The sequence below is a fragment of the Apteryx mantelli genome, chromosome 1 (genome assembly GCF_036417845.1).
Source record: "Apteryx mantelli isolate bAptMan1 chromosome 1, bAptMan1.hap1, whole genome shotgun sequence".
Taxonomy (NCBI): Eukaryota; Metazoa; Chordata; class Aves; order Apterygiformes; family Apterygidae; genus Apteryx; species Apteryx mantelli.
In genome coordinates this window covers 190,794,815-190,813,561 of record NC_089978.1, presented here as the reverse complement: position 1 = coordinate 190,813,561, position 18,747 = coordinate 190,794,815, and the positions used below count along the sequence as shown (strand labels likewise).

The window sequence follows — 18,747 nt, the reverse complement described above, 5'->3', positions numbered from 1 at the left end:
GCCCCTTAAGTAGTTTATGCTGGTTATGGATTTCTACAGTTCTGAAATTGTTACCCATTAGTATTGTATTTATTATCAAATTCCAGCACCACAAGGAATTAGATGAACATGACAATTGTAATTTTCAGTTTTACTCTGTATTTATGCTAAGAGCTTACCTTTCAAATTACAAAGCTGATAATTCCTGCTGACAGGTAATAAATCTGTCATTCTAAACACAATATATTTATTCCTTATTTAGTAAATTCCAGAAACACTAGGCATCTGGAGCTAAGCTTATCTTGTTTAAGTTCACCAGAGCACTGAGGAGTATTTAAGTTCAATATACTGAGCTATGGAAAATACATTTCACATGTGGTAATATAATAAGCAGAAAACAAGAGTATATTCAGTATGCTCTTCCAAATTTGGTTAAAAAGAAATTTGTATTAAGGAAAAAAAAAAAAAGAAGAAGAAGAAGAAGAAAGGAAAGACCTTGTGGGCACACAAACTTGCATCCATGAATAGCCCTAAAGTATTCAAGTGTTATTCACATCCTAAAATCTCTAGGGGCCTATGTAAGGCTACCTGGAAATATAAGCAACTCCTACATCACTTCCTAGGTGAAGCACAATCTTAACGTACTCCCTCTTGTTACTACCCAATTTAAAAAAAACGGGTTTTATTTTTAACACATTTGCAACACTGGACAGAGTATTCAAATTAATACCCACATAAGTCGCACTTCCATTTCTATTTTGTGCAAACCAAGATAAACCATACAGTAAGTCCATATCAGATGAAAACTGCAAGTGAAAACTTGGAAACACATTAAGGGGGGGGGGGGGGGGGGAAGGCAACACTTCAGAATAAAGCAACTCCTCTCTCCTCTGCTGAAATTCATGCACCAGTAACTCAAACAGTCCTGAATTGGCATATATGAGGAAAAAAGTCTATATTACATTTCTAAAATTAAAAATATATCATGTTTTGAAATTCAAATTTATGGAAAGTGTTTACTAAACTGAAATATATATATTATATATATCTTCTTCTGTCACATGAGATCATTTCTCTCCCCTTCCCATTCTAAGTAGCTTTCAAGACGTTTATTTCCCAACTGCATGTTGTTTCCATTAGAAGAATTAGTTTTAACATTACTGCTATAAAGAAATTTTAGGTAAGTGGTTTTTTTAAGAACAGACAGCTTAAAGAAATTTCTCCATATTAGCAAAAAACCAAGAAAGATTATGAAGATGTTGAAATGAGAAGAAAGAGATGAAAACAGAAAGGAAACATTATTGTCCTGAACAGTCTGTATACGTAGTAACCATGTTTCCTCGTCGCTGAGTGACAGTCCTACAGTGCTTGCTAGATCCATGAAACCTGTTATCAGTTCGCACTGCATGTCGGTGTGAATTTTCAAAGTCACTAAAAGAAAACATTTTTTCCATATTTTCAAACACATCATCAAACAGTCCACCTCCAAAGGAGAATTCCTGGAAAGAACGTCTTTGCCGATTGTGACCTTCCCGATGACTTCGGAAGTGACTCTCAAAGTGCTTTTTTGACCGTGAGTTTTGACTAAAGAGGTCGAAGTCTTTGAACAAATCATCAAAGTTGAAATTAAATGATTGATGGAAAGGGTTTCCATTACTTCCCTGTCCTCCATGATGGCCAAACTGATCATATTCTCTTCGTTTATTCTCATCCGATAATGTTTCATATGCTATTTCCATTAAAAAAAAGTTTAAAAAGTTATTATTTACATTCTCATAAAAAAAAAGAAAGAAAGAAAATCACACACAAATGTAGGCCCAATTAAGCTTAATATTTGTTTAACATTCTAAAATCCAGAATAAGCTATTTCAAAAGAAATCTAGCTAAACTATCAGGACAGATTATATTCTCAAAATATTAACTTCACATTATACAATACAGTTAATAAACCAGCGATAAAGACTAGTATTTATATTTGAAAGAAAAGAGCAATGATGCACAGCCAGCAGAAAGATGAAAGCGGGGAGGAAGGGAGCTCTCCCTAACAAAATGAGCTGCCTACTGCGTTCCCGTCACAGGAATGCAGCGCAACCTCCTGCTCAAAGTAGGGTCAGCTTTGAAATTGGACCAGGTTACTCAGGGCTTTATCCAGTCATGCTTGAAAACCTCCAAGGATGGAGAAACAGCCTCTTTGGGCAACCTGTTCCAGTGCTTGCCTGTCCTTAGTGATGAAAAAGTTTTTCCTTATAGCCAGTCTGAGCCTCTTGTGCCTATCATCTCTTGTACCATGCACCACTGAAAAGCTTGGCTGCAGTTTCTTGATAACCTCCCCATAGGTACTGGAAAGCTGCTGTTAGTTCCCTCTGAAGCCCTAATAATTCTAGTAATACCAAACAGGATCTTACTGCACAGGTCAAAAGATAAGAATAATATTTGAAACAGCCTCCTAGCGCTAAGGAAAGAACTTTGGCCTACTGCCAAGAAAATTTGTGCTAAGAGACAAACCAAAAAGCCCAATAGGCAGGAATGTCTAAACTGTGTAAAAGGCTTGCCTATGCACAAGGACACAGAAATGAGTCGAATATTGATACTGTACATTTGACACCATGGAAGCAGAAATAAGAAAAAAAAACACTTTTCACCTTTTATCCAGTAAAAACAGAGTATACTTAAATTACTGCATTTGTTCACAGATGTAAGCCATGTATCTAGTTATTAGGACTACAGTTAGAATATATTACCTTCAGCAATTTCTCTAAATTTTGCTTCTGCACCAGGACTCTTATTTTTGTCTGGGTGGTATTTCATAGCCAGCTTGTGAAATGCCTTCTTGATCTGGCGGTCAGATGCATTTTTTGGAACTCCTAAGATACCATAATAGCTCTCTGTAGCCAGTATTAATTCAGTTATCATTAAAATGCAGAGAGCAAATGTGAAGACAGATTGCGTAGTTGCCATGTCTGTGGTTCCTAGAAAGAAAAGGAAACATACTTGAAGAACAATGTCTTTTAGGTCTCACAACAACTTAAAGAAAAGTACAACTATAAGCTGTAAGAGGAAGACCTGTATGTTTTATGAGTCACTCAGTGACAGAGATGAAAGTATGCGGAGTTTCACGTGTGCTAATGAACCTCATCCCCCCTAGTTCTATAGTCACAGAATACAAGTCACAGAATTAAGACTCTGCAAATTCCTATTTCACCTGCATCACAAGTGCACTTCAGTATACTTCATCTTTGATTTACACCTATCCTTACCAGTACACTCTCCCCACAGTCCTGTTTCCAGCTGTTGAAGTAAATATACAATACATTTCACTGCAGCAAACACAGTTCATGCTGGCATACCTGAACTAGCTTGAAACTAAAGTCTTGAGTTCTAGGACCATAGCCATGGCAGCTCTAAATTAAGTGCAGGCTGCAAAACCACTTCAAAATACTAGGTGAATAACTCAGTCATTAACCTGTGCAACAGTAAGAGTCTGAAAACCTAAAAGGCCTAAAGACTGACTGCGAGGTGTAAAACAGTAAGACTTAAGACACTCATGCTCAACTTAAGAAGGTCATTTAACTGACCTAAGGTGAACACAACAGAGTAAAACACTCATTTGGAGTGCAGAGTTCAGCCAAGTAGGGCATATTTTCCTTTACAATGGGCTGGGCTGAACACTTTCATAATAGATTGTGTTTTGAATAAAAACACCTACCATATATCTTTTATATCAAAAAATTTATCTGATAAATATCATTGTACGTAAGGGTTTACAAATGCAACTCAAAGTCCGAAAGTCTGTCAAAAAAGAAAGTTTCCTATACAAGACAAACTTAGCTTCAACAATGTAGCTAAGAGTTTTTAGCTATTTGACAAATACAATGCTAATAAAAAGAAGTTATATTTCAAAACAAGCTGATGCTAGAAGTCAGGGTAAAAGTGGCACAAACAACGGTCATAAGAACATCAGCTCCATGTAGCCACACCATCTTTCATGTTTTATATAAAGGACAAAAAGTGTGCTCTTCTTATCAGGAGAGGAGACCAAATGCTACTTGAATGCTTCTGTATATTAGAAGCTGTATTTTAAAAACATACAGTATAGAAACATGAATGTTCAAAGACAGAATGCTGGCTGTCACCCAAACAGCAAAATGTCTGACAATGCCCTGAATATATGAAAAGTAACATGTCCCCTGCACCAGATTACTCTCATTTGAGAGTATCAGAAATACAACTCAAGGGAAAAAAAATCTAAGACAAAGTATAGTATTAGTTTCCTGATGAAGTTATTCTGTGAAAATTGAATAAACTAACATTGTTGTCTGAGCAGCATTAAAGTTAGAGTAATTTTGGCTGGTATGTGACAATAAGACAATTATGCCTCTAGTAGAAAGTCCATAACCTCTAAAGAAAACTAACATCCAAGCACTACAAAAAACAAAAACAAAACCCCCCCCCACTCTTCTAAAGGGTAATTCAGGGACTAAAATGAATGTTGTGACATCAGAGCATAAAGCTCATAAAAGATTAACATGCCCTCTTAAGCATTTCTTTGGCTGGCAGCTTGTATGATATCAAGTGTTAAGGGGTAGCAGTTGAAACAAACTGTATTTTGATCAGAGTATTTAGATACCAAATGGACAATTCTTTTCAGTATTCTTCTTGCATGATACCAAGAATATTTTTAGTACAAGAAGTTTTCCATGTAGTCCCTCCCATCAGTTCACTAATCTCAAACATCGCCACTTTGGCACTACTCACTCATAAAACCTTCTATTCCTTTTGTGCTTTTTTCTTCTTTGCACTTTGCAGATATAGATTTGCCTCTTAATCTCGCACCAGAAATTGTTTTTATTTGTTCTCCCCACAACTTTATCTTACTTATATAATTACCTGCTCCTTTTTCCTATGGCCAACCTCTCTGCTTCTACTATTTAACACTCTTTTTAGCATCTTTTCAACTTTTATTTCCTTCACTAAGAGCCAAAACATCTTCTGTAACTCCCAAGATTGTCAGCACCCAAGAACATAAAGTCACTCCTCTAAAGCTTTCTGCTCTGCCCAAGCTTCTCAACTTCTGTTACTCTGATAATGAATAAGTTTTCTTATTTCTGTAGTTTTTCATTAGGTTTCTGGTAATGGAATTCTATGCTCTAAAGCCTCTTAGTTTTATCTAGAATTCTAAAGCATTTTTAATGAATCGGTATTGAAATAAACTAGATACAAATGATAACGGAGATATTTCTTCACATTTTAAAAAAGAAATTCCTGAAAACCTCTTCATCAAACCAGTCAAGCTTTATGCAAATGGGCCATGAGAATGTAGACAGATTTAATGCTGCCCTTAAACAACTCAATAAAACCTCAAATACAAGAATGAAATGAAAATCAAATGAAGTGAAATATAAATGAAACTCGAATAGAAGAAGCATTTTAAGCAGATAAAGGTTATCAAAAAGAACTAGCAAGTCTTATATTTAGGCACTATCATCAATTATTGATTTTTTTAAACCTATTTTACTTATTGTCAGTATCTCAGTATTGCTACTATTAACTAAAATGCTATAGGCCAGATCTCTCCCACACAGACACCACTCCCATTTCTTTTTACAATCATTTCCAAAATAAAGTTCTTTTAATCACTTACTCTGCATACCTGTCCTCTCCTTCAGTTTCCAGATTGGAAAGAGACAGATAAGTTTCATTTTCCAGGCCTTAAACACTGATTACTTATGACATTTTCTGTTCCAGAACTCGTAAGTTCCATATACACCTTAACACTAAGCTCATACTATGAAACTGCCCCTCAAAACAATTATTTTTTAAGAAGAGTACTGTAAGAATCTTTACATTTTACATTTACATTACCTCCACATTTTATTTGGATTTATCTAGCAATAAAGTTGGAGATTTCAGTAGCACAGATTAATTATTCAACTGCACTGGATAAGCAGATACAGATCTCAACCGCTACATGGCTCGGTATAAAAAGCATGCTGTATAATCTTTATCAAAAGTATTAAAGATGTGATAACACTAACTCTCAGTTCTTCATCAGTTTATCAAAATATATCCATTACCACACAACAGTGTGAAACTTAAAGCATGCTATATATGGATTAAGATCTGTCACACAGAAAATAAGCAGTTACTTCCATCTTGCAATGCCAATACACTACTCCATCCCTCTTTGAAAGTGACTAACAAAGACCTTAGTCAAAGGCTTACACTCAAGAAGTCTCACAGACTCTGAAAATGCACAACAGCATCACTGCTGTGATTACATAAGTTGTGATGCACTACCAAATGGAAATATGACGACTTTCACATAGCTATTTTCACAGATACTTTATTATTAGCAACAAAGTCTAAAAGTTTTCTATCGGTTCTCACACCACAACTAACCCAATGAGTAAGCAAGTCTCCTTTACCACAACTAGCTACAGAAAAGCCTGACAAACTCCAGGGCTTGTACTTTCCCTGACCTCTCCTATACTGACCAGAAAGTAAAACCAGGAGTGGAAGGGTGCTGTTCCTTCCTCTCGAGAGCAGTGAAAGGAGACAGAGCCTCCCCTGATACCTTCTCTCGCCAGACCCCAACCGAGCCTCACTAAAGCCGTATTCCAGAGCGATACCGAGCAGGAGCTGGACACTGGACGCACTAAGTGACGCTGTCCCACCGCCACATCGGCCACGCTGAGGAAGATCCCAGAAGGGGCTGGAGAAAAAGGAGAGGCTGGAGCCGCCCCGAGGGCGAATAAAACCACCAGACTTCTCCTCGCTGCTCCCCCCCACCTTCTCCACAGTAGCCCAAGGCCTCATCTCCCCCCTCCCCAGGTTCCCCTAACCTCTCCGGCCCCTCCGCCCTGCGCCCAGCCGCCTCAGCGCCCCATGCGCGCCCCAAGCCCTCCGCCGCAGCCCTCTCGCCACCGGGGAAAGGCCCCACGCCCTGTCCGCGCCGCGGCAGCCCCTTACCCAGCCCGCCGCCACCGAGGCCGCCGCCCCTCAGCGCCCCGCTCCCTCCCAACGGCCGCGAGCGCGCAGGCCCCCGCAGCCAACGGCGGTTCCTACACGAAGCGCTGCGCCATTGGCCCGCCGGCCCCCACGTGACGCAGCAGCGGGGGCGCACGTGGACGGCTGTTGTTGCCGCCGGCGCGCCAACGTCACCGCCGGGCGGGGAAGGAGGGGGTGGGGCTCCGGCCGCAGCCGGGGGCGGAAGGAGGAGGGCGGTGGCGGCTGCTTGTCCCGCGAATCCTGCCGCCACCCCCTCCGCTGCTGCTGTGCGGGTGGTTCCGCCCCGCGGCTGGGCCGCTCCGCTATGCCGCGCTATTGCGCGGCCTCCTGCTGTAAGAACCGCGGAGGCCAAAGCGCCCGGGACCAGCGCAAGCTCAGCTTTTACCCGTGAGCGACCGGGCTGGGGACGGGTGGTGGCGGGGGGGGGGGGGGGACGGGCTTTGGTCAGGGCTGCCCCCCCCCCCCCCCCCCGGCCCCGGAGATGGCGACCGCCATCTCCGGGGCGGGGGGGGAACAGCCCTGACTGAGGTGCGGCCTTCAGCGGCCCCTCAGGACCCGCTGAGGAGGGCGGGGGGAGCGGAAAGGGGGCAGTTGTGGCCGAAAAACTTAACTTTTGGGGGCGAGGAGGAGGGGGCAGCCCGGCGGGGTTGGAGCCGTGCGTGGTCTGGCGTGGCTGGAGGGAAATGCAGTTTTCTGGGGGGTGGAAGCGTGTGGAAAAAGGGTTGCAGAGGTGAGTATTTAAGGGCCCAGCAGGCTGGCAGGTGCTTCTGGAGAGGGAGTTTACCTCGGAGAAATAGGGGACTATCAAAGAGCTTTGCAGTAGGCCTAAAGGGACGAATAAAGTTAAAACCAGGGGGATTCCAATAAAACCTAAAGTTTATGCTTGTAGCCGTGAGGCTGGCTAGCTGCTAGAGCTAACTAGCAAGAGTGTTGGTTACCCTGTTTTTTTCAAGCCTGGCTGCCTTTCCAGAAGGGATGTTTTAGCCAGACTAGCACCTCTGCTTAATGGTGGAGTAGCTGAGTGCAGTTTCTCTATCTGGCAGGTTGCAAACTAAGGGCTTAATAGAGTGGAAAAGTAAATATGTGCTGGTTTTCCAAAATGATAATGTTCCCACTTTGATTAATGTCTTGTCTACACTGTAGGCAGAAGCATTACTAGTTTGTATGGAGGCATTTGAGCTACTCATAAGCTAGCTAGCCTGGTTACTAAAAATCAGTTGATGGCGCTGCAGAGTACTAAGCACTGACTGATTAATTATTCACCACCCCAGGCCTATGCTAACCTCTGTACTGATGCAGTTACGTGGCTGTCCACTCCCACAGTCATGAGTTTAAAACAGTGTTTCTCAGCCCTGAGAGGAGCACAGTGTAGGCATCTACATACTGAGGTATTTCTGTTGAATAAAAGTACAATAACATTTGTCGATGGAAAGAATTTCATAGCGTTTAAGAAACATTTGAGGAGTAAACTTCACAATCAAGCTGAAAGGGAAAACTCATTTTGGTAAAACTTATACTGTAAACTAAGCTGCAAGTTTAATTCAATTGCTGAGTAGTAATTGCTATTCCAGGATCAGGAAGGCTGTGTAGGAAGACCCTCAGGAAGACCATTCCTTTGAAAGGGATTTTAGTTTAGATTGAAGGAGACCTCTTTACCCCAGCATAAATATGTCTGCAATGTGTGACTTAGCAGTATATGTGATAAATATAAAACAATAAATGAAAATGAGAAATAAATTATTTGTACTACTTTAGAGAAAGTGAGTGCCACATGGGTGATCAGAGCAAGTTTGAGTACTGATACATATTTATTTTCAAATGTATGGCATTGGTGTAAAGATGATTTCAAAAACAAAGGGCTGTTTTATCTAGCCATTGAGTTGTGCTGTGTTACTAGTAATACAGACCTGTGGAAGGGGTGCTAAAACTTGATTTTCAGAGAACATTAGCCCTACTTTAGTAACTGCTATTGATATGAAATCCAATGATTTATAAGTTTTTATCCCCTTGCCTCCTAATATCCCAGAGAAATCCTCTTCTGCCCTATGGTCTTGGGTCCGAGTCCCTTCCTAACTTCATTCCCTGTGTCCTAATTTCAGCTGGCCTAACTGCTCTTCTTTGCTACCTTTCTTCACCTTTCTGACTTCTGTGGGTGGTGGTTCCGAAATAAATTCCATTTAGCTTCTCTTTCCATTTTTCATTTGTTGTCTCCTTTACAACAGGGAACAGATTCTAATGATGAATAAGGGAATATGAGAGCAGAAGCAGGTTTTAGCAAACTCGCTCTTTAGCTAAAATAAAGAATTTGGCTACTAGACATTGTCTCTCACTACAGGTTTCTGTGTTTCGCAGTCTGAAGCAGACTGACTGTGACGAAGGCAGTGAGGGCTGTGTTGCCCTCAACAGGGTAATGGCAGTGGAAGCAAATGCTCTCAAGGCTTTGTTGAAGAGGAAGGTGCAATTGCTGGCATGGCCTTCAATTTGTAAGAAGCTGTCCTATCACTGAGAGGCCTCTTCAGAGCTATGTAGTAACATCCCAGACTAAGCTCTGCTGTTCATGGGATGTGCTGTATAATACTTGGAATGCTGCTATTGGGTGTATGCTATCTAAGTAGGCAGGGTTTGAAAAGGCTGAACTCCTAACCTGTCCTTGAGAGGTTATCTTGTTCTCTCCAGTGTTATTCTTTGCATTCCTACATATACTCAGAGCAAATTGCATCAAATGTTTGCTCTATTCCCTTAGTACTTGAAAGCTTAAATGGCAAGAAATTCAGAAGATTGGGGAAGGGGGAAGAAATGCACATTTACCTATGAATTTCAGGTATCATCATCCAAGTTTGCAGTTTTGGAATACCGTAGGCCTGCAGAAGAGAGTCATTGCCATGTGCGGCTGTTTGGAGGAAAGCTGCAATATCAGGGGACTGAGGGCGAGATGCAGGGTTCGCCATCAAGTTGCCCAACTCGCATGTGCCATTTGTCGAATCCAGGCAACGCACAGCTCCTTCATGTGCCGGGCTCTCTCCCCAGCTTCCGCTGTATGAGAATACATCAGCACAGACCCAAATTTTATGTGCGTTGCAGGCCTATAAATGTTATTGTGGTCTATTAATGTTCATTGAAGTATAGTAATAACTATTATCAAAAGAAATGATTGTTAATTAAAAGGGAAAAAGAGCTAAGGAGCTAAGAGGAATGGGATTAGGAACATCTGTACATATTTAGGGAGTAGATGGAAAAGGCCCTTGTAAATAGGCTGTAGGCAGTTGTTCACTTGTGGATATTTCCGATCACCATATAAATCTGTCTCCTACAGTTTCATATAGACAAAAACAGCTTTTTATCACTGCACATGATTCTAAAGAATATCACTTTCTTAACAGTAGTCATTTAACAGTGTTCAGAATTCAAGTTATGGTTTATGTACCATATGTTGTTGTATGCTAGAGTTGAAAGAAACTTAATACACAGCAGAGAAATCAGTAAGCACATTCAGATACTCTGATGCCTATCTGATAAGAGGTGAGAGATGAGTGGTCTAAATGTTCGTATTGCCATTACCATAACTGCTTGACTGTGCATGCATCATAATGAGCCTTTAATCTCTCTTTGATTTCTATGTATTGTGATTCGTTAAGTAAATTACATGTCTTTGCTGGCCTTTTTTTTTAATTTAGTTCTCTTTCCCATGTGATGTGTCTGACTGTTTGCATGTAATTAAATTTTTTTTTTTTCTGTAAATGTTTATGCTCTTCATTTTCCTTTTCAAGTAGGTTAGATGGTTGAAAAGTTAGTTGTGGATTACCCAGTATTGGTTTGGGGGTTCTCAACACTGTAAGAAAGCTGAAACACAAAATATGGAAATACTTTGCATCTCATGCATTGCTTCTTGAACAAAGTTTAAATCCTGCACTGGATTTATTATTCACATTTCTGAGTTAGTAGATAATCAGAAGTGTGACACATACTAAGAGATATTTTGTTAAACAAAAGTTAATAACAAAAGTTTTGTTACTAGTTTTGTCTAGTGAGACAAAAAAGCCACACAGATACTTTTTCTAAAACATTTTTAAACATTTTTTAATTTCCTGTGACTTCAGTAGAACTGTTTTCTGAGCAAGTGTTGGAGGATCAAGCCTTTTTAAAGACATTATGTGAAAGTCTTGACCTGAAGAAACCAATAGAGATTCTGGTGTTGAACTCTGGCACTAGAAATAATTTGGATGTTTACTGGATTAATATGTATGCAACATAACGATAAGCATTTTGTATTTAAAAAAAAAAGAGAGAAAAAGGGATCATTTGAATCTTTTTGTAAGGAAAGACTTACCTGTATGGAAGAATAGGATATCCTTTATTTAAAAAAATAAATAAAACCAATATTGTCTTCCCCCCCCCCCCCAACTGTTTTAAACAAGGTTTCCACTTCATGATAAAGAGAGACTTGAGAAATGGCTGCGGAATATGAAACGAGATGCATGGACTCCGAGCAAGCACCAGCTTCTCTGCAGTGATCATTTTACCCCCGATTCCCTTGATGTACGATGGGGCATACGATACTTGAAGCATACTGCTGTGCCAACAATTTTCTCTTCCCCAGATGATGAGGTAATGTGGGGGGGTTGTTTTTTGTTTTTTATTGTAGCTAACCATCTATTTATATAATACAGCTGTGCATTTCATTATAATATATTAATATTTTATTTTAAAAATAGAATTCTGGTCCATCAAAATATTTTGTCAGCAGGATTGACACAAAATGAATATGTAATTGCATAGTGTAAAGATAGTGAGAAGGAAGAACAACTTTCCATTCTTTAACTGACGGTTCAGTTTTTTTTTTTAAACTGGAAATTACAGAAACTTTTTTCATAAATTTAATTTCCTGTGAGAATATTATTATTCCACATATATATTTTTTTTCCCCTGTGCAGCCACTCTTAATTAATAATCTAATATTCTTTTAAGGCCTTCTATTAACTATACCTAAATACTGGCTATGGAATGTTTTGGTTTCAAACTACAGATTTCTCTTTCCCGTCTCTAACCTCTCTAATACCTAAGTGCTCAGGTGTGTAGGCTGCAACGGGTGTGCCAAGAAGACTATTCTATTTCATCTTGCGCAGAGTTGTACCATTGGTTACATAAAAGCACTGTTCAACGCAGGCACCTAATTTACATCAAAACTATGCTAATTCTCTTCTGGAACATAGCTATCTTCCACTGGATCATCAAGAAGAGAACAATATTGGGGCTGGGAGAAGTGCAAGGACTGAAGCTGCTAAATTACTGAAACTGAAATTTGTGGCTCATTAATTTATCAAAATAATTTATTTTTAGTCATAAAGCTCCATATCTCCTTGGATAGCTGCATGTTACCCAGACTGCTTTTGACTCTCTAGAGTGAAAAGTTAATTTTGATGAATTTCTCAAAAACAAAAACAGAAAATCTTGCTATTTATGACGGTAGTAACGTAGCAATAAATACTACCATTTTTTATCACCTGACATTACGTTGTCACTGTAACAGGGAGCCGTAGTTTTGGAACTGGACTTCATGCACTGTGTTCTGTAATACCACAGATTAAAAAAAAAGTGATTTCTGCCCAAAGGAAAGTAGGCTTTCCCCCACCTTTTCATTCTGTCTCATTTTGACTGTGTCCGTAGTCCAGTCATAGTATACTTACAAAGATGTTACGTGGATAATTTTTAGTTATGAAGTTAAACATTTAATGCAATGATGTTGCCAAAAAAATGCCAATGACGTCTCTAAATTATTTTTGCATCAGCAATATGCATGACGTGTTCTGGATAAACTTATCCAGTGTGGGAAAGTTGGGTATCCCTTGCTTCCCTGCTGACATGAGAAGAAAGACCTTATTTCTGACATGAGAGGGAGGAGTTGCATTATTTGTGTATTCTTCACCACCACTTTGCCCTGTGTCTTGTGGAGCAAGTCAAGGATATCTTCCAGAAATGCTTAATGCTTAAAAACATTTTATATTATTTCTCTTTCTAAATGAAGAAAGTTTGATAGGGAGAGATGATAAAGGTTCCTGTCTCAGGAGGAGTGTTAGCTGCCTGCGTTTCAATGTCAGTCACCATTCTAGAGTGGTTTGCATGGATTTTTATTTTCAACACTGTTATAAGAGTGTGTGGGTGGGGACAGAAGGACGAGGAACCTTCTCAATTAAAGTAAAGGTCTGTCTTCAAGCTGCTGTATACAGAGAGGTGTTTTGGTGCTTTTCCTCCAACCTTAGCAATTTTGATAGGCAAGGGTTTCAGCGATATTTCCCTGACTTAGTATTTCAAAAAGGCTATGACTAGTTAAAAGGTTTAGTCAAAGAACTTTCTCAGATGCTAGTAGAACAAAGTAAGGGAAATATTTATTTCCCTGGGATTGATGAGGTGTTATGTACCCTCTTTGAAAAGATAAAATTAAAGGTAAGCAAATGAATTCTGTTTTTTGTATGTATTTTTCAGTCCTTTAAGACTGAAGTTTCCTATAAAATCAAATTACAAAATATAATGTATTAAGGATACTCCAGCCTCTGCTAAAAGTTTCATCAGCTCAGAGCAGGATGAGGAGAATGCTGAGCACTCTAGAAGATCCTGACTGTGCATACTTCTATGAACATACACTTTGAAATTGTCTTTTTCCATCATAATCTGGTTTTTCTCAGTCTGTTCTATGTGGTTGTTTTTTTTATGTTATTATTTGCCTGTCTTATATTTAGGTAGCAAAGTTAAAGTTGCTTCTTGTTCTGTTTGTTTGGGGTTGTTTTTTTGGGGGGGGAGGGGTTGTTTTTTTCCCTTAGTCCACTGGTCTAACATAGCAACAAGTTATGGTTTCTTCCTAATCAAGCCTATTGGAAAAAATAAGCTACTCAACATCAGTGTATTTTTGTATCAGTGACTGAAATATCAAAAAGCTTGTGTATACTGATTTTTAATCATGTGGTGATGCTGTTTATGTAGAGGAGGGGAAAAGAAAGTGGCTAAAAAAGGATAAGCTTCAAATTATCCTACTTTTAGTAACACTTTCAATTTAAAGTCCTGCTAAAATTCTATCCTTCTGTCAAAATTTCTATCCACCCAAAAAAAAGTTTTCCATTTTTATGAATTGCAGAGTGTAGCTGCCATAATTCTTGCTTGCATGTTTAAAAATCTGCATATGTGATTGTGTATGAATATGTATACCATTCACATATTTCACTTTTCTTCAAGCCTGTGTTCATAATTTTTTTCTGTTGTTGTTAGTTCTCTTTGGGGTGAACCACCTGACTAAAAATTTGCTATAACTTGCTAAAACAACTTTATTGCATCTTTCATGCAAAAGTCTTATACCATGTATATTTAATACACATATATTTAATATAGTGTTTCAAGTTGTAATAAGAGATGCTAACCAGTTAGAAATATTTGAATAGCTGCTTCTCCTCGTTGCTTTTTAAATTATTATAACTCATGTAAATCAATAAAGTTCCTTAGAGCTTGAAAAAGAAAAAGATAGTATTACTGTCTTTACAGCTTCTGAATAGTGTTTGAGCATGTAGGACCTGTAACAAAGGTCATAACAAAGTTATGGAAGACAGTTATGTGATTTATCGAGTTTCTAGTTTGATTTTTACGCAGTGCTCGTCCAAATTATTAGTTACCCAGTACCATGCCATAGCATGAGGGCTCCACTTTTTTTTATTGTGTTCAAGTGATTTTCTAGTTACAAGATGTCTTTTTCTTTTTCTTTTTTCTTTTTTTTTTTCCTCCAGGAAAAAGACTCTTCTCAGCACAACCCACAAGAGATAAAGAGAGAAGACCAGGAAGAAGCAAGTGCAAATGTAGAGTCAGATAAAGTACCTGTATCGCTTGAACCTTTTACACCAAAGAAAAATCTTGTAATTGCAGAAAACGTAGATGAAAAAGCAGAAGTAGGTTGTTCAACTGCATTGAATAAACCTCTGCAAATGGGAAAACGACAACTTCAAAACAGAGAAGACTTTCAAGCAGACAGTGTAACTCTTAATAATTCATCTAAACAGCATATACATCAACTTACACCCATTTTAATGGCAGCAGCAGTCCAGAACATGGAATCTACCAGTGTTCATAATTCTGTAGAGAATCCAGTAAGTTGTACAGCTACAGTCTTGCAACTCTCAGACCCTGACTACTTGAATTCACCTCTGAAATTGAAAAATGCTTTAGGTTCAATTACTGACTATCCAGCTGAAAATCCTAACTCTCATATTGCAGGCTGTTCTGTTGAAGTACAGCCAGCAAGTGAAAATGCCATTTTAGTCAGTACAGTCACACAAACTATTGAACAGTTTAATGGAAGTGAAGAATCTGTCATTGCTATCATTGTACCAGCTGAGAGTCCTAAAGAGCCTGAAATACTAAACAGCTCTTTCCTGCCTATTAAGCAAGAGTTTCTTGACATGGAAGAAACAGAAACAGAAAAATCTGCATATATGAATGCGTCTAGTGAAATTGAAGTATTACAAACTGAACATTCATACTGCAAACAAGACATAGACAGAGGTCACCTTTGGCAAAAAATTTCGAAGCTCCACTCTAAGATAACTCTACTTGAAATGCAGGAGATAAAAACTTTGGGGAGACTCAGATCCTTGGAAGCTCTCATTGGACAATTGAAGCAAGAAAACCTGCTTTCTGAAGAAAAGCTCAAGATTGTAGAAAATTGCTTCACAACGCTTGAAGTGACTATGATACAGTAAAGGCTTTAAATAACTGTTCTAAAATATCTTTTTTTAGCCCCTCTGATTGTCCTTTTGTACAAATTAACTTGTGTTTCAGTGATGGTATTTTAAATATCTAATGCAAATTGTGTGAATAACAAACATTCTTAAAAATCAACCATTACCAAAGCTAGGTGGCAGAATATTGCCCTTAAAACATGACAGTTAAAGTTTTGTTACAGTATATAAAGTGGGTAAATAAAAATAAGTTAAACATTTCCAAGTGCAAGCTTCCTGAAACATGTGAGCCCAGCATTCAGTGCAGCAGCAGAAGGGATAGCATAACTGTGTAGGATGAATGATTATAAAGCAGTTGTAAAATACTGTGTCCCAGTCCTCTCAAATGAGTGAGGAAGTATGTAATACACATTGTCTAGTGAGGCCACAATTGCTCCTTAATCTTCATTTAGCATTCTGGTACATTTTTGTACACTTTGACCTTATTAAAAATGTTTCTGCAATAAAAGGTGTGTTTTTTTATTTAGTTGAATATTTTTTGTCTTGCTGAATATTACAATGAACAGGTCCATTCTCTGTCTTTAGAATGATGGAATATTCAACTTAAATGGCACGAATTATCTTAAACAGTGAAATTTTTGCTGGTTAGTAAAAGGGAAAGTTTTAAATATTCAGTGAGCATTATCTGCTCAAAAGCGTTTTTGATCCTTATGTATTTGATTTCCCCTAATAGTATGTTGAAAAAAAAAAAAAAAAGCAGCTCTTTGCAGAGTAAGTTATTTGTAAAAGTAGCAGTCTGGCTCACTATTCTCTATAGCTTACTCTTCAAGAAATGGAATTGAGACTGGAAATCCTCTTCCTTATACCAATTTCATTAACTGTTTGTAGTGCCCAGGATGTCACTACATTGGAAAAATTAGAAGGATACTGGTAATTCATTTTGAGAGAAATGAACTGATGGGCTTTAAGTACTGTGCTTACACTGTCTGCGTCCTACCCCTTCCATCTAGAGCTCACTGTACAATGATTAGATTGTTAGAGGAACTTGTTTGTATCTTCCTTTACTTCCCAAATTCAGTATAGGATTGGAACAAATGGGTTCCTTTGGAATCTCTTTTCTGTACTGTTCATCAGTCACATTCTGAACTGTTCTGTGGCATTTCTAATAAGGGATTGAGAATCCAGCAACACTGATTACAAAGTTGACCTCCAACTAGATAAGAAAAAAATGCAGAGAATTTTTGAGAGTCATAGAGTATCTGCCTGGAACTTGGTCTACTAAAATACAGTGCTATAAGAGATCAGTCTTGTTCTGAGTTCAGGAACCACCTTGATAGGCTTGTTTTACCCTCAAGAAGTGTCTTTCAATAGTTAACTTTCTTTAGTCTTTAAGCATAGGATATGATTAGAAAAATTCCCAAAGAAGAAAGAGGTCAATTGTGATCAATTTTTTACTCAGACTGCATGACCCATGCATTTTTCCCTCTTCAGAGTCCAGTTCCTGTAACAAAGTCATGCAAGGGGTGTCCCTGTAGCCTCTGAAACATTGCTGCTACACGAGGTCCAATCTTGTGTATGTTGTCCAGATGGCCTCTGAATAGTATATTTTGTAATTTTTATCAAGTAAGGGATCTTTCAAAACAATCCACAAAATGCTATATGAGATTGCTAAATGATTTGGCAATTTTTGGAGTTTCATGAATGTCCCTTTATTAATCTGCTAACAATATATATTTTAAGACTTGCCAGCCACTTCAAAAGTCTAAGGCAGATGTCAAATGGCAGTGAAAGTTAAGACACTGCAAAAGAGTTTTTGAAATCCATTAACTTTAGTTCACCTACATAATACCCCTTACAACACCTCAAGATGCTGTCCCAGTAAAGTTCCTCAACTGTTCCTTAAAATACTTTTTTACCATGGTATTTAAAGTCCTGAAATATTTTTGTTTTCACTAACAATTCACAGTATTAATATTGAGAACATTATTTGTGACATAGGTGTCTTTAAACTCGGAGGAGGGAAATGTTCAATTTTCCTTTTTTTACTAGAGTTTCATGGGAATATAGCAAAAAAGCTCAAGTAATACCTGTACAAGTATGTCACCAAGCCTAGAGATTTCCCTCCTGTACGGGTGATTTGGGCAAATGGGACCAGTGTAGACTTGAAAGGCCTGCAGTGGTCAGCATCACTTCAAACAAAAACAAAACAAAACAAAAAGCGAAAGATTGTCTGAAAGCAGATGACCCTATAGGTCGCCTTTCTCAGGGCCAGCCTTGTAGAGATGATGAGCTTCAATTAGCTTCAATGATACCGTCATGCTGAATTACTCAGGCTAATTGTTATGAGGAAGGGAAAAAAACTATGTTGAAAATTTCCACACCCCACTGAATTTGAGGTTGCATGTATGTGTTGTTCTCAGTGTTTCCTGGTCATAAATCTAGATAGCCTTTGCACACAATTTTATTTCACGAAATTTTATGGACTCTCAAAGATGCTATATTTCTCATTGAGATCCAATCCACAAACTGTTCTTGCACCACTGCAGCCCAGCATCAAAATAGCACATTGAATCATTATTCTTCTGCATTTTATCAAGCTTACCTTGATCATAGTTATATTTCTTACTTAATTTTTCTATAATTTTGCATTTTTATCAACAATTTTTTTAACTTTTGACTCTACCTTTTCTCACTGATCTCCTTAATCATTTAAATACTTTCCAGATTCAACTGATGTAAGCTGTTTCCTTAATTCACCTTTTCTATTTTCAGTTGTATTTCTTTTCCCTGGCTACTGTAGGGATTCAGCCAAATAGCTTTCTCATGGATCTTCATTTAAATTCCAGCAATTTTATCTGTTTGGAATAAACTGGTGCCCACTTCTCTTTTCTTTTCCTCTTCTTTACAAGGTTGACTGTGAAGTTCTATTTAACTAATTCTGAATGCCAGGACAGATACAGTCGATTTTTTCTTTCTATCAAGCTAATAAGTATCCAGGACCTCTCTTCTGCACTTTCTTCCATTGGCAGTACCAATACTGACTTCA

General features: G+C 38.5%; 2 protein-coding genes across 8 annotated transcripts; one reads left to right on the top strand and one right to left on the bottom strand.

Annotated features, from left to right (window-relative positions):
- Window positions 1-818: 818 nt before the first annotated feature.
- Window positions 819-7,007, bottom strand: DNAJB9 (DnaJ heat shock protein family (Hsp40) member B9). Of its 5 annotated transcripts, XM_067314761.1 has the most exons (5): window positions 6,949-7,007; window positions 6,554-6,691; window positions 5,621-5,639; window positions 2,721-2,948; window positions 819-1,708 (listed from the first exon to the last, which is right to left on the bottom strand). In XM_067314761.1, the coding sequence occupies exons 3-5, from the start codon at window positions 5,625-5,627 to the stop codon at window positions 1,278-1,280; spliced, it is 666 nt and encodes a 221-aa protein (XP_067170862.1). In that variant the 5' UTR covers window positions 5,628-5,639; window positions 6,554-6,691; window positions 6,949-7,007; the 3' UTR covers window positions 819-1,277. The 5 variants fall into 5 exon arrangements, with proteins under 5 accessions (XP_067170862.1, XP_067170878.1, XP_067170854.1 ...); XM_067314777.1 differs by lacking the exon at window positions 5,621-5,639; XM_067314753.1 differs by lacking the exon at window positions 6,949-7,007 and having other exon boundaries at window positions 6,554-6,755.
- Window positions 7,008-7,176: 169 nt separating this feature from the next.
- THAP5 (THAP domain containing 5) lies at window positions 7,177-16,209 on the top strand. 3 transcript variants are annotated; one of them, XM_067314722.1, is made up of 3 exons: window positions 7,177-7,374; window positions 11,403-11,592; window positions 14,754-16,209. In XM_067314722.1, the coding sequence occupies exons 1-3, from the start codon at window positions 7,292-7,294 to the stop codon at window positions 15,720-15,722; spliced, it is 1,242 nt and encodes a 413-aa protein (XP_067170823.1). In that variant the 5' UTR covers window positions 7,177-7,291; the 3' UTR covers window positions 15,723-16,209. The 3 variants fall into 3 exon arrangements, with proteins under 3 accessions (XP_067170823.1, XP_013802733.2, XP_067170838.1); XM_013947279.2 differs by lacking the exon at window positions 7,177-7,374 and adding an exon at window positions 7,633-7,717; XM_067314737.1 differs by lacking the exon at window positions 7,177-7,374 and adding an exon at window positions 9,336-10,057.
- The last annotated feature ends 2,538 nt before the right edge of the window (window positions 16,210-18,747 follow it).

Coding starts and splice junctions, on each gene's coding strand:
- DNAJB9 (XM_067314745.1), bottom strand. CDS start 5,678: ATGAAACTTATCTGTCTCTTTCCAATCTGGAAACTGAAGGAGAGGACA. Junction 2,949..5,620: donor GGAGAGGACAGGTATGCAGA/GTAAGTGATTAA, acceptor TTTTCTTTCTAG/GAACCACAGACATGGCAACT. Junction 1,709..2,720: donor ATTTAGAGAAATTGCTGAAG/GTAATATATTCT, acceptor TAATGGAAATAG/CATATGAAACATTATCGGAT.
- THAP5 (XM_067314722.1), top strand. CDS start 7,292: ATGCCGCGCTATTGCGCGGCCTCCTGCTGTAAGAACCGCGGAGGCCAA. Junction 7,375..11,402: donor CGCAAGCTCAGCTTTTACCC/GTGAGCGACCGG, acceptor GTTTTAAACAAG/GTTTCCACTTCATGATAAAG. Junction 11,593..14,753: donor TCTCTTCCCCAGATGATGAG/GTAATGTGGGGG, acceptor TTTTTCCTCCAG/GAAAAAGACTCTTCTCAGCA.